General features: G+C 45.7%; 1 protein-coding gene across 1 annotated transcript in view; it reads right to left on the bottom strand.

Moving 5' to 3' along the window:
* Positions 1 to 3,042: 3,042 nt before the first annotated feature.
* ngfra (nerve growth factor receptor a (TNFR superfamily, member 16)) overlaps positions 3,043 to 19,732 on the bottom strand; it is a 41,095-nt gene continuing 24,405 nt past the window's right edge. Inside the window, exons 4-6 of the mRNA XM_030090066.1 lie at positions 17,622 to 17,862; positions 15,588 to 15,823; positions 3,043 to 7,183 (exon numbers count right to left, since the gene is read on the bottom strand). Of these exons, the coding sequence (XP_029945926.1) occupies positions 7,131 to 7,183; positions 15,588 to 15,823; positions 17,622 to 17,862 (530 nt within the window). The 3' untranslated portion in view covers positions 3,043 to 7,130. The remainder of the gene's footprint in view (positions 7,184 to 15,587; positions 15,824 to 17,621; positions 17,863 to 19,732) is intronic.

Below are 19,732 nucleotides of genomic sequence, written 5' to 3'. Positions count from 1 at the left end.
CTCATTTCAGTCAAGTCACAGTCTTAATTAATGTTGATCCCTGAAAAAAAAAAAACTCATTTTGATTTGTGTCTCCTCAGAAATGATTGCCCGCTGATTGAATGAATTGTTTTCAGTTTATCGTTTGACCTCATCTTGGTCTGATTTGCTGCATTCGGGGCCAAGGAGAAAAGCCTGAAACGTTTCTGTCGTCCCTCCATCCACTGCGTGTTTTTTGTTTGGATGTAGGATTCAGAGCTGGACTAATCTTTGACACGTAGCAGGAGGAAAATCCCCGCGGATGAAGTGGCGATAAGACTGGAGAGCGACTCTGCTGGTCCAGCTCACATATGTTCCTGCTTTCGGCTGTGGTTTGGCTGCCATTCAAACTCTCCATACTTTCTGGTTTCAGCATTTTATTTTCATTTGCTTGAGGTCATTTTCACAAATGGTTTTGGGTGTTTTTGTGAAACCCGAAACTACATTTCTTACATACATGTAGCTTGACATCTGGACTTTTTAAGCCCTGTACATTATGCTTTGGGAAAAAAAATAATTCAATGTTTCTCTATCAAACTATAATCTCAGTGAGGTTTTGCTCACCCTCTCATGTCAATCTATCTTAAATCGATAAAACCTCAGAATCTCAGAGAGATCCAAACAAAAAGTCAACAATGTGATGATTTGTTTGATTAAACAAAGGGTTGCAGAATGACTGTGAACATAATAGCTGAGCAACATCAGACGAGCGGAGGTTCTTCTGTACTGAATATCTGCGACTGGCTGGGAGATAATTACGATTGTTCTGTTATTCATCACGGCAGCGTGACCTCCAGTCTGGCAGTTCTTCTCTGTTGACGCTCATTTTTGTCGATGTGAAGCACTCTGAACTGCTCCGCCACTGAAATGCGCCTCAGCATATACAGCAGTTACACAAAGTTATTTCTCTAATCATCAGTTTCACGTCCTCCGACATAACGAGTGTCAGCACGCCAAAACATTAATCGATTAATGCAAACAATTGATAACATGTTAATTAATGCTTTCACTTGTTGCCCACTGGGCTAAATACACACACAGACACTGGAGGGATGTTAGGCAGCTCTGGCTTGGAGCTGCGCCTCGGCTAATAGGAACCACAAACGAAGAGAAGCGGAGCAGACAGCCAATTTGAGAAACACTTCCAGACTGTTATTGATCCAAAAATAAGACGATCCACCTTTTGATATGGCTCATTGGGAATTAAAAAACAAAAAGAAACTTTTGTAGACCTAATCTTGTTGTGATATGAGAACATGAGTTTTCCCTTCATAGAACAAAGATGATAAAAACACATGGAATCAAACAGCTGTTTCAGGAAGTATTAGGAAAAGAACAGAGGGAAACTTCTCGGATGTTTCATAAAGTTTTGGTCACGGTCCAATCAAAACTCAAAGTCTTATTTCGTATGACCTAATCTGTAAGACTATATGTTGGAAAAAAAAATCTATAAAATCAAAATGTCACTTGTCTGCAGATCAGTCCAAATCTTCCTAGTCTTTGTTACTTTGACTCTTTGACATAACATTATTTCTGCTTCTTGGCTCTTTGTCACTTTCACACAATCAAATCCAGCCATGAGTGAATAAAGTTTGGAAACCCTGGGAGTACAGTGTCCTCGGCCAAGTTCCTCTTTCTCCCATAATGCATCATTCTCATTCTCATTCATTGTGCTTGTCAACATCCAGCACCTGTAGCTGGTTTTCCATCTCTTCAGGTCTGAATGTGCCCCTGATACCACTGCTCCTACGACTAATCTGATATACTTGATGCAGAAAGTTGTGGACTAAGTTGTGGACTAGAAGGACACCACAGCCCCCAGTGAGGGACAGGCGACGGCGGTGGATGTCGACTTGAAATGTAAGCGTGATATCTCTGTTTACATGACAACGCTTCAAGTGAAAACACCGCTTTGCGGTTTTTGATTTGTGCTTACACAGCAACTTTTTAAAAATGATATCCGTTTACACAGAAACGGCAGAAACACTGAAAACGATGTAGTCAGCATGCCAGACCACAAACTGGAACTGTTGGCACACACACTGGAGCAGAGAACAATGCACCGTAAACTTTAACAACGGCGAATACACAGAGATTCATATCGTCAGACGACCAAGTTGGATTATTAGTGTGACTCTCAAATATAAAACTACCGAGTTCCAGGAGATTATGGACTGGACTCACAGTATTCTGGAGGAAAACATTGCTGTTAGTTTTCCTTTTTTTTTGCACGTGTAAAAAAAAAAATTCGACTACGGTCAGGGTGCACATGCACTTTTAACAGAGTTTCAAAATTAGTTTTTTCTTCATCTGCATAGAAAGAGAGGGATTGTTTTCGAGGAGTTCCATCTGAAGGAGCCATTTTCAAAAAGTTGTATTTTCAGTGGCTTAGAGCATCATTGTCCTGTAAATAAACCCCCATAATGCAACAAAAATGTTCTGCTTTCACGTTAATAAACTGTCATGTGAACAGTGCTGAATACCTCTGACCTGAGTTAAGGGGAAAAAAACATGGAGTTTTAAACTGGCTGAGCAAAAACTCAAAAAAAAAACAGGTGAAAAAAGAGGTGAGGAATGGAGGCTGTAGAGTGATAGAGTTGGTTGTCATCTGCGTAACAGAGAAACTGGTTTTCATGAAACAAGTAGCAAAAGGGGGAGGAGTTATATGATAAAAAGGATAGGACTAACAACACAGCCCTGGGAACACCAGTGGACAGAGGGGATGCTTGTGGGGAGACGATATTTAGCTGAACGAATCCAGGCTGGACCAACTTCCAATTAATCCAAACTGGCCAGCCGATAAGATGTATAAACACATGGGGTTTATTACATGTTGGGAGCTATTGGAACTCGCGTTTTCATGTTCTTCCAGCCCCTGCATGGATTTTCTCTGAGTACTCCAGCCATTACCCGATCGAGGTAAGAAGAGGTACAAACAGAACACATGATGCAAGGACATCTCTGTTTATTTTGTTATAGATGTTCATTTTGCTTGCACGCTTGCTTCCTTTTTTTTTTTTTTGGACATTTTATAGTGTAGTTTTGTATCTCGTATCAACTCTAAGAAATTCACATTTACACAATGCATTTTACATTAGTAGGTAACTACAGATGACATTCAGTTGTTCTGGGGACCAGCTCCTGATCCGTTCTGGATCAAGTAGTATCATCACAGAGAATCACAGTGAACCTCCCCATAGTTTCCACAGCACTGCAGGTTACATGTCCCATCGCCTCAGGCATGGAGGTATGTGACACAACGTACCGCACATGCAAAACATCTGCACAGTAGAGCTGATTTCTATCGACAAAGCCTATGTACGTTTCAGAATAGAAGTCCTAGTTGGCATGTATATGTTTTCATAATGCTACATGACCCTATTGGCTGCCTGTATTTATAGCATGTTAACATACAGTATGTGATCCCTGGCAACCTGTGTGTAGCCGACCGTAAGTCTCGATATCGATGCAAAGTTTATACAGTTTGCTTGCGTCTCCAAGGTCCATTTATAGTGCTGACTTTTATTGACTAAAAACCTTCATTAGCTCTCAAAATATCCACACAGAAAAAAAAATGCACATAAAAACCAAACAATAAGTGGAAAACAATGCAAAAAAAAAAAAAAGTTTGAACTCAAAAGACACACTGAACACTGTACACAGGCACTTGAACTGCGATGCACTCTTTGAGTGCATTCAGATTACATCTAATAAGTGCTACAAAATAACATCAGTTAGAAAAAATACTGATTTCAAAAGTGTAATACCATTCATAATATAAACCAACAGAAAAAAAAAACAAAGACAGAAATAAAGCACTCACAACCAAAAGTCAGGGCAAACTAGTTTTTGAATGTGTCTTGCATAATTTGGGGTTGATAATCAGGTGGTACATTCTTCTGTTGTGGTGTGTTACTGCAGGAGGAGCAGGGTGAGAGGGTTCAGGGTGGATGAGTGCGCTGCCGGAGGGCTGATCGGGCCTCGGGAGACGGCGTCCAGGGGTGGTGTTTTCTTTTTCTTTTTTTTTTCTCCCTTTCCTCTAAATCAACACTCTGGTCACTCATACTGTAGCAGCGGCTGCTTTAATGTCACCGCCGCAGCCGGGATCCGGATGAATCATACCGACCCTCTCAGCAGAGGAGTGAATCATACACTCTCTCTCTCTGTGTTTGTGTGTGTGTACGAGTGTGTGTGTGTGTGTGTGCGCTCTCACATGCCCACACCACACCAGCGGAGGAGCTCTTATTTTTTTCTCCCACTTTCGTCCGTTCTCATTCATTACGCTGCCGTGATTCATGAATCACAAGAGGAGAAGAGGCCAGAAAGTTTAATTGTCTGGAGATGTCGGCGACCATGTGATCGACCCGTGCGGCTTCACACCAGATGTAATGACTCACTTTCCCCCTCTTTGTGACACTTTGTATCCGTCTCGCAATCGCTCTCCCACCTTCAGTAACAAGAAAACACATCCTACTTTCCTTTAAAGGTAATCGTTTTCGTCTGCGCTCTTGTTGGGAGTTCGATAAGGAGACTAACACCACTTCGTCCGGGGGGGTAATTGCATAACTGGATGCTGAAACCCTCATGCCTTCTTTCCATTTTAGTTGGGGATGAAACAAATGAACAGTGATGTGTTTATTGGTCGGACACAGCTGCCGGTCAGCTAACCAGATGCTGGTAGCTTCCTTTAAATTTGTGGTGCGGACATGGAAATGGTGTGAAACCTTCCATGGGATGAAAACATCTCCCTGCTCCCATCACAGCCTGGTTTATATTTCAACACAACTTGTGGGAACTGATTGGTTGAACATTTTGAGTTTGTGCAAATCAAAATACATAAAGAAGAAACATTTCTGACTTCGTACATTTCTACGTGTTAGTAATTGTTTATTGGGCAGAGTTTTAAATAAAAAAGGCTCGTGACGTTAACGACGTTATGATCGGAGCTGCCATAGAAAAGCGAGCGAACCTCTGGTGAGATGAAAAAGTGGATTCTATCAGCGAAGAGCCACTTTGGTGGAGAGCTGAGCAGAGCGACGCCTGCCTGGGCAGCCGTCGCTGTACACAGGGTGGTTTTACAATGCCTGTTGTTGCTGTCGGGATTGTCTACCTGTGCGCCAATTACTGGAGGTTAATAAGTGCTAATTCATTTTGATGGCTGATTTTCAGCCAGGCGTTGACTTGGCTGAAGCAGACAATTCAACAGTTTTAAGAGCTCATCTTGTAAATGTGATGATTTTTGTTTTTTTAATGGAGAAAAAAAATAACCTTTTACTACAGATTACATGTGTTGTTATGTTACGCATTTGATTACTTTTCTGCAAGACATATTAAAAGCTATAAGGTCCCTTTCATGGTATTTCTTTCAAAGTGATGTTGGAGTTTGACACGATGATTCACCCACATCTTCCTCCTCTGCCCGCCTACCTTCCAGCTCATAAAACCTGTAAAGATCTTTTTATACTTCCAGCCATGCCGCCACAAGAGGTACCCTGAGAAGGTTTGTGCCCCCTGTAGGAACTGAAATGAAATAATGCAGTGCAGTCAAGCTCAAACTGCTGAAAGGTTCTCCGGCAAACTATCTATATTGACCCGCCGTTACTGTTACTGAAAGCAGCGGGGGGGGGGGGCAAAACATAAAAGTGGTCCTTTGTGATGAAAGGTGCGACCCAGCCTTAGAAGTGTGCCTGGACTAAGTGCTTTTATATCACCCCGGCGATGTGGTAAATGTCAGCGGCTTCAAAGTTGGATAACGGATGTGTGCGCACGCTGTCGGCGGCGGCGTTGGGGTCTGATGAGAGCGGAGGCAGAGGGGTAAACAGAGCTGGAACCCTGAGGTAATTACTACCTGCCTGTCAGGACGGCTCTCTAATGGACCCCGTGTGCGACGCCGGTGCCTCTGACGAAGCATTAGCGCCTCGGCGCTGCTGATCAGCCTCTGCGACTGTGTGCAAGGCTGCGAGGGAGGGAGGGAGGGAGGGGGCGTCTGGAGACGGAGATCGTGAGAGGGAAGTGTGCCTCTGAGGGTTGTCCCAATTTTCTGCTCAGCAAGTAGAAATGATTATAGATGGGCTTCCTGGTTGCAGGATCTTTTTTTTTTTTTTTTTTTCTCTCCCTCTAAATTCATTTAGCGGTCTGCTGAATGACGTTCCAGCTGCTCTCTTCCCACCTCTCCCCTCCGCTCGGAGCAGTGAGTCAGCAGAGCTCCGCCGCCCAGAGAAAGTCCCCCTCCTGCAGCTCGCAGGACTGCGGAGGCACCCCGCTGAGTCAGCCGCCGAATGAGAGCGTCGCACCGCAAACGGGAGACAAACAATTCCAGCGTGTTGCATTATAGAAGCACGAAAGTACCGAAACGCGATCCCCCGATATCCCGCCGTGAGGACCGGGGAGTGAGCCACTGATTAACGAAGAGCCCGAGCCGTCACTGACGCTGCTGGTCATCCGGGACGGTGACGCAGACGCTTCGTGCTCAGGTGTTACGCTGGACGAAAATAATACGGGGATGAGGAACTTCAGGAGTTGGGAGTGACTCACGGCCCCCCGCTGCTCGACGGCGGGGGTCTAATGGAGTGAATCCTACGGAGAGAGGTGCTGGATTATCTGAGAGGGAGGAAGAAGCTCCCCCAACCTCTCCGCAGAGAACCTCTCCGCCCATTTACCTCTCAGGCACGGATGTTTCAGAGATTCCAACAGAAAACGAGAAGCTTGGAAAAAAAGGACAGAAGTCGGTAAACTGGCGGCTACTGAGAATTATTTCATACGTCAAAATACTGGAATAGTCCGTTAAAAGGAAACGCAGCAGCATATATCTACGTGTCTGTGCAGGACGGGGTCAGACAGTGGTTGATATTGCCGTCGAGGTTGTGTCCAGGCACAATGAATGACTGTTTATGCAGGGGTGAAGAGCGGGACTGTGGCCCGAGGGGGTGCTGGGAGGTCCCGCAATGTCCGGAAGCTGTTCTGCTCTGCGGCCGCTTCAGACATCAGTCTTTACGTTCTCTGCATGGCCTCTCGTTCCCTCATCTCTGTCGGTTTTTGGTCCACGGTTCGAGTCCCCAGTCTCTTCTCCCCTTGTCTGCAGCTTGGACCCCTCCCCTTCCTCCTCCGCGTCCTCAGACTTCGGGGGGAGGCGAGTCGGGCTGCGGTCCGCCGTCCACCCTCACCACTGCAGAGAGAGAGACAGAAATATATCATATTCAAGCTAAATACTTCGGGTTAAATGTCAGTCACCTTTTCACAGCCGATTCTAGTTCCCGCTATTTCCAACCCAAACCTTTCAGTGATTCAGGGCATGCCGGCAAAGCTCCTGAATCACCACCAAATCTCCTTGATTGCACTTTAATCCCAAGTTAGCGCCGTGTGGAGGCAGAGCCAGCTGACACTGGACGACGGGACAGATCGCCAGCCCATCTAACACACACACACACACACACGCACACACACACCATAGTTCCTCCAGTCTCTGACTTCTACCAATGAAGACAGAGCAGGAACACAGCTTCGATCCATATTTATATATCCGGGAATAGAAGTCATCCATTCATCTATTCCTGCTTCATCCACACTGGCTGGGAGAGACTTCATCCTTGAAACATAAACAGGTCAACGAAGCCAACGGAGAACGTGGAATTACCAATTACCCTCACAGAACTTGATGTGGAGAGAAAGTGCTAACCGCTTCACCAATGTGCCACCAAACAGCCAGTAAAAAGGCGCTTTACAAGGTTACTTTCTACTTGTAGACACTGATTACAGTTCAGAGCCTGCGCTTGTGGACTTGCACTGGAGAAAACAGGCTAACTAAGCATATTTGAATCTTTTTTGTTAATTTCTGAGTGTAGAATGTGTGTATTTGGTCAAATTTAAAGTGATCCGCAAAGCACATCAGTTCATCTGAGACACTGTAAGAGGTTTTGATGGAAATCCTCCTGACGGTCGCGGTCCTCCCTGCAGGGGGCCCTGTGGTGTCACTCACTCATCCTCATTAGCTGCATGAGGACGGGAGACAAACGCTCGCTTTTCCCACAAACCTCTGAACCTGCTGTCAATGGAGTGAGAGCCCTGGAAACGGCCGGGGAATGCAAAGGCGTTCCTGAGAGGACCCCCAAGTCCGCTGTGTGCTTCCCCGTCCCTATCAATGCATCCTTGTGCCTCGTAAGTGTGATGCAAGAGTTGATTTTAAAGCTTTGGGAGATGGGGTGGGGGTTGGGGGGGGGGGGGTTCTTTTGTCGACCCTCTGTCTCCAGTCCTTCTGTCTCCCTTTAGTGTTTTAGTGTCGGAGTGGCAGCGAGCTCGCCGGAGCTGGCTGTACAGTCCGCAGCTCCTTCCTGTTTAAACAGACACTCCACAGGCGTCGGCCGTGACACAGAACAGAGAGATTGTGACACCAGACTCACAACACACACACACACGCACGCACACACACACACACACACACACGCACCTGCACCTTCTCTTCAAACCAACTGTTTGAGTTTCATCTCACAGACAGCGCTGATAATAACCGCCGCATGGTTCCCATGTTTTATTGACTCCCACCTCATTTCCAGAATCAATACGAGCCGTCTCGCCGTGAACCCGTTCAATCGGCTTTTTCTCTGAAACGTAACCTCCTGATCTGCGAAAAGCTCGGCGACCCACCTCTCTTCTTTTCTAATCAACACATTTCAGACCCACCTGATTGCACTCTAAGCCACGGTAAAGGCTTGTAAATTTGCTAGGATTGAATTTTAGAAAAGTCTTCACCGATACAGAAATGAACGAACGGTTTGGTTTTACTAATTTCAACACAGAGGAAGAAAACTGAAAACATTTTCTGCGTTTTGGGCGTTTGTTTACATGACAGTGGTACTCAGAGCCACTAGAGACAACTTTTGAAAGCGGCTCCAAGTTGGGACTTTTCAAAAACTTCACAACTCCATGAGAAATGGGAGGAGAAATGATTTTGTCCACACCGATTACAGAAACTATTATCGAAATGTACTCGCCTTTTATCTGAGGGCTGCTGCTTCTCTGCATCAGCTGAACCATCGACCTGAGCAGGGCAGCTTTTCTACTGGGGCGAAGCCATTTCTGGATAAGGCTTATCCAAACTTCCTGGTGTGGGAAGACGACAGCCCCGTCGTGACTCATCCCTGCTGTTTCACTGGAGCTGCATTAGCGATTCTTTACGTGGCTCAGCAGTTCCATATCTGTAACAGTGCTACACCATGAGTGATGTGCTGTGAACCTGAATATTTCCCTCATAAATGTTTACTCAAACTAAACTAACCTTTTGGACTGTATGAAGAGACTCTTCCCACTGGGTTCTTCTTCTGTCTCACATGAAGACCGGGCAAGAGATTTTCTCTGGATTCTGATGAATAACAGCGTGTATTATTTATATCCCAGAGTGTCCACCTGCTGCTGTGCGATTTCTACTCACTTCCTTAACCTCAGCATCCAAATCCAGGTTATTTCCCTTCGTTTTTCTGACAGCTGTTTCGGCTCCTCTGTGTGTGGTCAAATCGGTCAAACACGAGACGCGGGATCATCGATTAGCCAAACTGACCCGTGGCTCAGAGGCTTGTTTAAATTTTAAACACATTCAACATGCACGATTTGGTTGAGGGACAGGGGTGGAAGGGATAGACGACTCCCTTTAATAAAGACGAGCAGGCAGAAATGAGGCCGAGCGCCCTTCGTGCTGAGGCTCCGGTGACTCATCCAGGGGGGAGCCCCCTCTTTCACTGCTGTCAGTCAAAGCTGGGGCGACAGTTTCTAGTTCTCCTCTTTGAGAGCTCATCTGGCTTGTTTCTGAATGACGCTGCTCCCATCGCTGTAGAAACCAGTAAAGTATGGGTGACTGGGAGCAGGGAACCCCCGGCGATCAGCCTGGATTTACGGCTCATATTCTCGCCCTGGTGTGTTTTTTAACAGACCCGGCTGGTCGTGGGATAAACGACCGGCGCCCCCACCCTCTCGCCACCGGCAGACGGTGCTAATGCCAATTAGCATGTGCTAAACGCCGACGCTACGCGCAGATTCCGATCGGGAGGGCTGGATCCCGTCTCGTCACACCTGCTAATGAGCCGATCGGTGGAGGCGGAGGCGGCGGGGTAAACCGGGCGGCCGTTTCCCCCGCTGAACCCACGCCAAGCCGCTTCCCCCTCGCTTCCAAAAGACATTCTTTCTTTTATCTGACGTACAGCGGGCCTCGCTTTGGGGTGAGTGGCAGAATGGGGAAGAGGTAAAGCACCAAAACAAAATGAGCTTTTCCCAAGCCTCATTAAGCTGTAATGGCTATCATAGACACAACACAGAGGCATGGATCATTCAAGGGAGGATTTGTCAGCTGTTGGTTATGTGGGGATAATATTCTGCTAACAAGCCTATTTCTTAATCTTAGCACAATAAGCCTCCAAGGAGGAAAAAAAAATATAACGACATCCTGAGGATGAGAAAGCTTGGAGGGGAAAAAAAACACGAATAACAAGATCAGGACTGGCCTTCTTCTTATTGTTCAGGTAAAGAGGCTCTCAGGCTGATGTAAAGATGGAGCGAGGCAGCCGGTTTCATCTATTTAATGTGAGTGCCATTCCAGCCGCTGAATGGAAGCGGATCGCTCGGCATTGTTCGGAGGTCGCTTCTCGTTCCGGCTGCACTTACTTTTACTCTGCCGGCTGCTGGTAAAAGGTTCGACTCTTTTATTCCCAGGTCCGCTGGGACTGCACCCATTGTGTCTGTAGCCGGCGCCAGTGAGTCAAACGCTCTGACGACATGTATTAACACAAAGGAATAGGGGTTGATGGGACCAAAATCTGAATCTCACATCAAACCATTTGAAGAAAGAATATTAAATTAAGCTTCCAAATCTCTTTTATTGATTTTGGATGCTTTCATTACCCTCCCAAAAAAATAATGGCCGTGTAACTCTTCTCACAAATAGCTTATTGTAATCATCTGTTGTGGTTTTCAGCAATTTTCAGGCACATGTCCTGAAACATTCAACACATTCTTTCTTGACCAGTATGGCCCACTTCCTCCAGGTCGGAAGTTCTTCTGGAATAAACCCTCAATCACTGAGTTTCAAGTCAAGGCTTTGTGCAGGGAAGTATATATAATGTTCACTGTTGATGACTGGAGGTAGTTCTTTCTCTCGAGTGAAGTATTTTTTGTATCGTTGTTTCGACTTCTTAAGGTTTTCTTTTAAAATCCACCCAAATCATTCCTTCATGATCCCTTTCACCTTTTCCAAGAGTCCAAACTCTAGATTTACCAAAGCTTTCTCACAGCTTAAGTGGAAACTGTGGGATTTGGGTAGTTCGTTCTCTGAGGAAAAGTCTGCTTTCGACAGCCGAAGAGTTTCAGTCAGTCTGCTCTCTCTCCGGGTCGTCCAGAGCGCACTTCGCTTTAAAGGTGAGGCGTCTGTCCTGCAGAAATCCAGCTCTTCCAGGTCCATTCCGATGTCTTGGCAGCTGTTCCAGACTCTTTAGACACATCTCTCACTTTTCTTTCCAGAGTCTTTAAAATACTTGGCTTTCCTACTTCTGCCTTATTCGCTCCAAAACTGTTTGGCTCTCCTTGAATTTCTAGACGATTCTTCAGACTCGACGTCTTGACACTGTGATGCCTTGAAAGTCCTTCTCTTTCTCTGTGAAGGAAATCTTCCTCTGAGGTCTAAATGTTTTTTAATTGTTCGCTCAAGTGGAAATTCAAGCTCTGACTCAAGTCTTAACATCGAGCTTAAACAAGACCTCAGCGATGGTTTGATTAATGTCTTAACTCTTCATGGATCATATAGGTGACACTTTTCTTGAACTAATCACCGCTTTCTAAAGGAACTTTTCAATCTTGTGTAATTTCATATTCAATTTAATGCCAACAGATCGTGCTCATGCAGTTCTCCTTTGTCTCCTTTAGCTGGTGGGCTAAGTGCCGTTCCTCCAGCCATGGTGATTACTTCTCTTCTAAAATGCACCTCTGTTTTCCAAACACTATTAAAAACACATTTTTTGAGTCCGCTGCGCGCCGTCCTGCAGCTTTAGTACCCATCGGTGTGAATTTCTCTGCGACCGGAACGAGCCCCCGTGCATACACATCTTCCTCCAGCAGAGTAAACATGAGCTGCAGACCTTAGATTTCAGCTGATTTGGTTCTCCGGTGCACAGTCTCTTAATAAAAAGAACTGCAATTTGTGCACTGTTTTTGAAAGATTTATGTGTTTAATATAAGGTGCAGGAGTGCCCTGGTGGTCCTGTGCCAGGAAAAGACTGTACCCCGCTATAAAACCAGAGCCTGTCCATGAAGGTGGGACTTATAAGAAAAGCAGGTTATGTCTGATATGCTTTTAGCCTCTGCGGCAGGATTCATGTCATGCATGTCACTGAGTCACCGCCACAAGGCTCTCTGATTCGTTTTGTCTCAGGTTGATTCATTCTGCAGCTGCAGCTCGCTAATGCTGAAAATGTCTGCTCTGAGGACATTTTGGAGAAGACCAGAAGTTAAAGGGGTTCAGTCATTTAAGTCTATTTGCCAAAGATTTATATTTTTCTTTCTTGAATGGCCATTATATGTGAAGTCAGGAGACGCCGTCCAGCTGACCATCCGAGACTGACTTCATCTCCTCCATCGATAAAACACCAAACAACAGCTGTGCAGAGTTTGTGTCATCAGCTTCAGAGACACACCAAAAATCAAACGCTACTCAAAGGCAGTACTTTTGAACAACTCATGCTCCATGCCTGACACATTTCCCAATCACTTAATATTTAGTTTCTTCAGTACTTCACCGAAAGCACCCTATCTACTTCTTTATGACTTTCTAAAAATCGCATAAAGATTTCAATTCCGCAGCTATTTTCCCATTAAAATCACAATAGGTAACACCCTAAGGCGGAAGAAATATTTCTTATTTAAATTTGGAATGTCATGGCAATAAAAGAAATAAATGTGAGTATTCAGCTTCAAATCCCAAGCCACACATCTGAAATGTGGCCTCAGAGATTGTTGAACTCCAACTCTTAAAGTGCTTTCCTGTGACTCACGGTCCATTCGGCACGTTTCTGTCTGCTTGGTGGTATTAAAGTGAAGCATTTGGACATGCTTTTGAGTTTTTCCTGTTCTTTTTCTCGGTTTAATTTTGAGATTTTGAGGTATTTCAACTGGAGTGACCCGACTCGGGCGCTTTACTCATTTATCGTTTTCAGCCACGGACTCGGGACGGAGAATCCACATGCAAGGCTGGCTTTCCAAAAACACAGGAGATTCTTAAATAACAGTCCAATTCCATAAACAAAACTTCCAAAAACTTACAAAGTCCTGACCTAATGAAAATCTGATATAAGATGAGGAGAAACACGAGGGACGAGGAGTTCATGTAAACTGAACCCTGGTTTCATTCCGACACTGAGAGATACAGCAACTGTAACAAACAACGAAAACAACACTTAAAACCTCATCTGCGTTTCTGCCTCTTAATGCACTGCACCGCAAGAAGTAAATTAAGCAAATGGTAAATTGCTTTATGATAGATCTGTAAAGTGCTTATTGTTGGTCGCAGGCCAGACTTCGTTTAGCGAGTTCATCTTACAAAAAACCTTTTAGAGTTCGTCTGGCCCGCGATGCCGTGCAGGAGGGGGAAAAAAAAAAAAACGGCCCTCCAGACCCGCTCTCCAAATACCTCCTGAGTCTGCAGAGTCAAATATAGAGGAGTAGTAAGAGCAGTTAAAGGCAAATATAGATCAAACATATGCAACTGCACACCCTGCTTCCACATCTCTGCTGGCTGGAATGGGAACTCTCTGTCAACGCCGAAACTCCCAGCCTCATTATAACGCTTGATTTTGATCAGGAGGAATACGGCCGCATTAAAATCTACCTGATGTTTATGTTATTGCAGTTTCCCACAGTCGCAACCTGCACATTCCTGCGGTCTGATGCGCGGAGGATTTGGCATCGCCGACCGGCTCTTGGCAGCGACACCAAGGTGTTGCTCCGGCTGCGAGGTGATATATTGTTTTTCCTCAGAAATGTGTCTTAGGGGAAAAAAAAAAAAGAGCTTGTATAACACTGGGGAAAAAAAAAACATGCAACCACACATCTCAGCAGAATGTCTTGATGTAATCGACGATGACTGTCTTGGGCAGTCGGGATACCGCAGCGTGAAGGAGGAATGTTTCTGTGATGAAACAGGATGATATTAAAATCACCAGGAAAATGATCACTTTATTGGTTTTTTCTAGAGTTCTGCCACCTGATGTGCAGTTTTTTTTTTGCCTGAGAGGCTTGGAGCTTCTGAAACATGACGAGGTTCGAACACATAAATGAAAACCAGCTTCAGCACATGGAAAGACTGCAGACTGGATCTGAGGTGGGGTTTTTTTTTTAAAGTTCAACAATCATTAATTTGCTTTGATGCAAATTGACGTGTAGGAAACCACACACACGCTCAGCCGATGGACAGTTTAGGCTGAGTTTAGAGAACTATGTCTCAGGTCCTTATGTTTTATTTTCAGAGAAGTTTTGCATTCGGAGGGGAACATTTTGAAAACGACGTCTGTTTACAAAGAAACAGCATAAACACTGAAAATGATGTAGTTTTCATGTTGGACCACTAGTAGGGGCTGTTTGTCTTTGTAATGAAACCAATAGACGGCCAATCGACTTGTATGTGGAGAAGAACTTTATGATCATTGTGGTGCGAATGTGCCGGTGGAGTTTTTTTTTTTTTTTTTTTTAAAAAAGGTTTGTTTTCAACCATTTCCACTGACGACTTCAAAAAGTCAAGTTTTCAAAAACTCCAAGCTTCACTGTTGTCAAACTTGACCCCAAAAACGCAATGAAAGTTCTCTGTTTTCACTTCGAATGTGTGAACTGAGCCTTAATGGAAGGAAAAACATGCAAACTCTACAAATAAAGGTCAGGCCCAGAATCAAACTTATGAGACTTGAGGAAAAAAACAAAAACACCCCACAAAATATCCAGGTTTTCTGTAAAGCCTGAAGATTCCAGTGGAAACCCTGCAGGTACAGACAGAAAAGTCCAGCTCAGATTCAAATCCTGGTTTAATTAATGATGTGAGACAAGAGTGCCAAACCACTGCACCACTGTGCCAACCAGAAAAAAAAGAAAAAAATTCATCCAAGTTTCTCCTATTCTTACCTACAGGCAATGGAGAGACATAAATTAACCCTGAATGCGTAAAGAGAACATGCAAACTCCACACAGAAAGCCCACAAAGCCCAGGCTCAAACCGAGGACCTTCTCACTGTGAGGCAGTGCAAACCGCCTCTTTATTTTCCAACCCAGAAAGAAATGAAAATTAGAATAATTTGAGAAAATCACATCCAGGAATAAAGTTTCCAGGATTTAACTGTAAGGGGGGGGGGGGGACAAATCCAAAAAAATCTACAATGTGGGAAAAATATCTTCTGGAAACATGAAGCCGTTAAACTAAAAACAGCTTCACCACATGAAATGAGTGAAGGTCCAAAAAAAAAGGTGTTTTAAACAAATATTATGTCAGTTTTATAGAAATTGGCCAAGAAGCACAGCGCTACCGACATGTGTTGGTTTAGTTGACTTCTTACCGATCTGCTCGGGCGAGTGTGAGTGGGCCGGCTGGGGCTGGACGGCGGCCTGGGCGTGCTGCTGCTGCTGCTGCTGCTGCTGCTGCTGCTGCTGCTGCTCCTGCAGACTCTGGCTGTCCACCGAGATGCCGCTGTCGCTGTGCAGCTTCTCCCCCTCCGGCGTCACCATCTGGTTGTTGGTCGCCGCCGCCGCGCGGTTGTTGGCCGCCTGCTTGTTCTGCTTGCAGCTATTCCACCTGCGGAGAAGCGGCGAGTCAGGCAAGGTCCGATACCCGGCGGTTAACGCCGTCCCGAGCGAGGTCGAGACGGCTCGATTTCACGGAAACAGGTCGGGTGGAAACTTCTCGAGGCAAACAAGGTTTGCTTTTATTGAACTGTCTGAAGATACTTCTACTGTTATTCCAGCCGGGCTACGGCCAAAAGCTACAATCAAGCTAATGGCGGGAGCGTGAGACGTATTGTTTCGCAAACAATATATAGTTATTGGCCAGACAGGAACAAACGGGACAGAACTTCAATGCAAAATCAAGTTTTACACCTATTAGCTTATTAGATAACATGAGGAATGAGGCCGTCCAGGAGCTAATGCTTAGCATGTGTGTGGAAGCACAACCGCTGCTTGTTACACTGTGTACATCCCAGGGGTGTGTGTTTCTGCACATGCTTTACCAATGTGTGTGTTTTGTTTGTTTTTTTGTTTTTGTATTGTTTGTGTTTTTCTTTTATATTCTACATATTCTGGTGTGTTTGTAGCGCACGGTGGACGGTCGCTGCATTTCACTACTTGTACAGTGTGTGTGTGTGTGTGTGTGTGTGTGTGTGTGCGTATGCGACAAACCGAAAAAAGTCTAATCTAATCTAATGTAATCTAATTTAATGTAATCTAATCTTTTTTTAAGTCGGTATTGTGAACACCTGCTTCCAAATCACCTCTCACAGTCCACTCAGCAGTATCTAGAGCCAGATTGCCCTTGTTTTTTTTTTTTCCCCCGGGGATGATGAAGCCATGACCTACCTTACTCTGCCTCTGATTGGCCACTGCTTTGCATTCACTGATTTGAAAGATTAATGTCTGTTTATCGTCTAACATCGTCTATCGTTTAACATCTCTTCTACAGCTTTTCAAAACTTGCTACTTTAACAAAACTCTCTCAGTGTTGCGTCATGTTCACACTTTTTACTGAAACACTATTTATCCTAAAGTAAATAAACCAGAAAAGCTCTTTCACCAAACCCGAGTTCCATCATTCTGCAGACCGGATTAGACCCTCTGGCGGGCCGCTTGTGGCCCACGAGCCATATGTTTGACACCATCATTGTGCATGTCTGTCCAGAAAGCAGCGGGAAGCGCAACGCCTCCCTCCTCCCCGCCGCCCGGGCCGACGAGAAACGACTCATGAAACGAGGATTAAAATATTCATGAGGTATCGAGTGCTACAGTACTGTTAACACCTCTACTTATAAAATACTGGAAATACACTATAACTCGGAGGCCGCCGGCGCTCGGCGCACGAGGAGCGCCGCGCAGATGTGTGCGTGACTCCGCCGATAAATACGGCACTCAAATTTCCTCCGCTCGGCACTTTTCAAACAATCAATGCCTCTAATGAGCTTGTTTACTCGCTTCAGATGTGTGTGAGCTCGGCCTGGTATCTGTCTGTCTGAGTGCTTGCATGTGTGTGAGTGTGAGTGTGTGTGAATGTGTATGTGTGTGTGTGTGTGTGTGTGTGACCTCTGCGATGCATTAAGTGTTTGTTGTTGTTGTTTTTTTTAAGAAAAGCTCATTACAGTGCGTTTCACTGGAAACGGGTCAAAAACCTCTTTAACCACAACAGGACCAAATTCTTTTCCTGCTACCTTCAGGCTGTTTTGTTTTTTTTGTTTTTTATTTTGCCTGAAGCGACATCTGCGTTAAAGAGACTCATGTCGCCGTCTGCGTCGCCGTTCAGCCTCTCCGTCCCACATCGCGCGGCGGCCGAGGCGTGAAGCCCCATTGTGCTAACGCGGCTTTTTCATCCCTTCCGCCTCACTGACCTCTTGAAGACGAAGTACGCCACCAGGCCCACCACCATGGCGGCCAGGATGGAGCAGTAGATGGGGATGAGGTTCTCGTTGAGGCCGTGGCCCAGGAAGCGAGGGGTGGTGGTGGTGGTGGTGGTGGTCTCGCCGCCCGGCGGCGGGCCGTCGGAGTGCCCCGGGAAGGGGTCGAACGGGAACGAGGGTGAGAACAGGTCCATGTCTGAGGTGGGGGTGATGTAGGTGGGGAGGTCCGGGTCTGGAAGAGAGAGGAGAGAGCGGGTGAGACCGGAGAAATGTTTGTGATCCAGAAAAACACACGAGGGCTGAATAAAGTCAATTATCAATTTTCCCGGTGATTTACTGAGAATATTTGCATGTTGAACTTCCTGTTGATCAGCACAGAGTGATCTGAGGCTCTAAAATGTGGAGTTGGATGTTTTTGCTGGAGGAAGTTAAAGCAGAAAGTCAATTTTAACGAGAACCTCTGGTGCAAAATACAGTGAAATATCCAAAACTGTTGCATCTTGCAGCCTGTTGCGAGCATGTTTTCACTTTTTCATGGCAGAATCACTGATATCTCAGCTCTGATCTCAGTGTTGTGTACTCCTAATAAAGCTGTATCCTGTGATTTCTTTGTAAATTTTACATGTTGCTTTGTGATTTCGAGGACCTGGCTTCAAGTCTCTTGTGCTCTATGTTTGCCCCATGGACCTTATGTTTGACACCACTGGTGTAGATTATGCTCCTTCACAAAGTCAATATTCGAGGTATAAGACAGAAAATGTTTTCTTATAAAGTCCAGAAAGCAGCTGAGGAAACGCTTCCCACCGCAGTGCAGCAGAGCATTTCCAGAGCTCGTGCTTCTTTTTTTTTGTTTTTTCATGTGATCCTTTGCCGGATCTGGCCGGTGGTCATTACAGTCTTCAGTGTTTCACCAAGGCTGATCACAACGTCTCCAGTAATACGGACATTTGTGAAACTGAAGCCTCATTAACAACGAGAAATTAAACCAGAGTTATTGCGATCCACCCTGAGGGAACGTGGAACATCTGTCACCAAATTCAATCCATCCAGTCACAATCCAATTAACTCCAAACCACACATGGTTGTGCACCAGAAAACAATAGATAGAAGAAGAAAAAAAAAAACATCACCAGACACCTACTGGACGTCCTGAGAATCCTGACCTGACTGGGAAAGTGAGAAGTTGACTCTGCGGTGGGCATCGCGGTACCTCGGCTAAATGTCCCTGCAGTGAAGCGTGGATAAAAAGAAACCCTATCACGAGGACACGCCGCTATGTTTGCCGGAGACGTGTTTGCCGGTGCGCAGTCACCGAGTCTCCCTGAGCCAGATGTCTGATGCACCGCCGCCGCCGCCGCGCTCATGCAGCAGCTGTTTCTGATAGACAGATGGGTTCTGGCTCGGTTGCTGTGTGCAGCAAAAAAAAAAGAAAAAAAAAAAGAAGGAATTCTCCCCGACTAAGGAGGAGGGGGAGGACGGAGGAATATCTGCCACACACCGGCTCACCCCACGCCAGGGTTAGGCCCCGGAGAAGCCAGGTCTTTTGTGAGATTTCTGCACATTGCCTGACGTCGGGGCCATATGGATCCACGCAGAACAGAGTCTGGAGCTTCAGAGGTCGTCGCTCTGGGTGTAGCTACTGGGTGGGTCTGGTTTGGATCATAGCTAAGCTTGTAAAGAAGCAATCTTTATGAATTGCTCCTCTCTCATTAGTGTAATTTCCACTTCGATGGACACGACTCCTTCTGCAAATCGCTCATCGGTTCTCCAAGATGGCTTCTGCTCAGGAGGAAGCTCTAAGAGTAGAAATGTTCCCAGAGAAGTCTGCCGAGCCCCGAGGAGGGGGTCCGTCCAGCCCGCTTCAGATCCGCGCCTGTATTTCCCAGCAGGACCCGGGGCTGCTCCTCATTAGCTCTGCAGCGGCGCTCGCAGGATTAACCCTGCCGAGACCCCCGAGGCTTCCTGCAAGGCCGAAGCCGGGGGCGCACTTTCCCAAACGCCCCACGGCTCAGCCAGCCTCAAAAATCTCTCATTCTCCAGTTATTATAACCCTAAATTCCTACTTATATTATGACTTTCCCTGCATGGTATTTATGACTACC

Source organism: Salarias fasciatus, chromosome 4 (genome assembly GCF_902148845.1).
Source record: "Salarias fasciatus chromosome 4, fSalaFa1.1, whole genome shotgun sequence".
Lineage (NCBI taxonomy): Eukaryota > Metazoa > Chordata > Actinopteri > Blenniiformes > Blenniidae > Salarias > Salarias fasciatus.
This window is presented reverse-complemented; position numbering and strand designations above follow the sequence as displayed.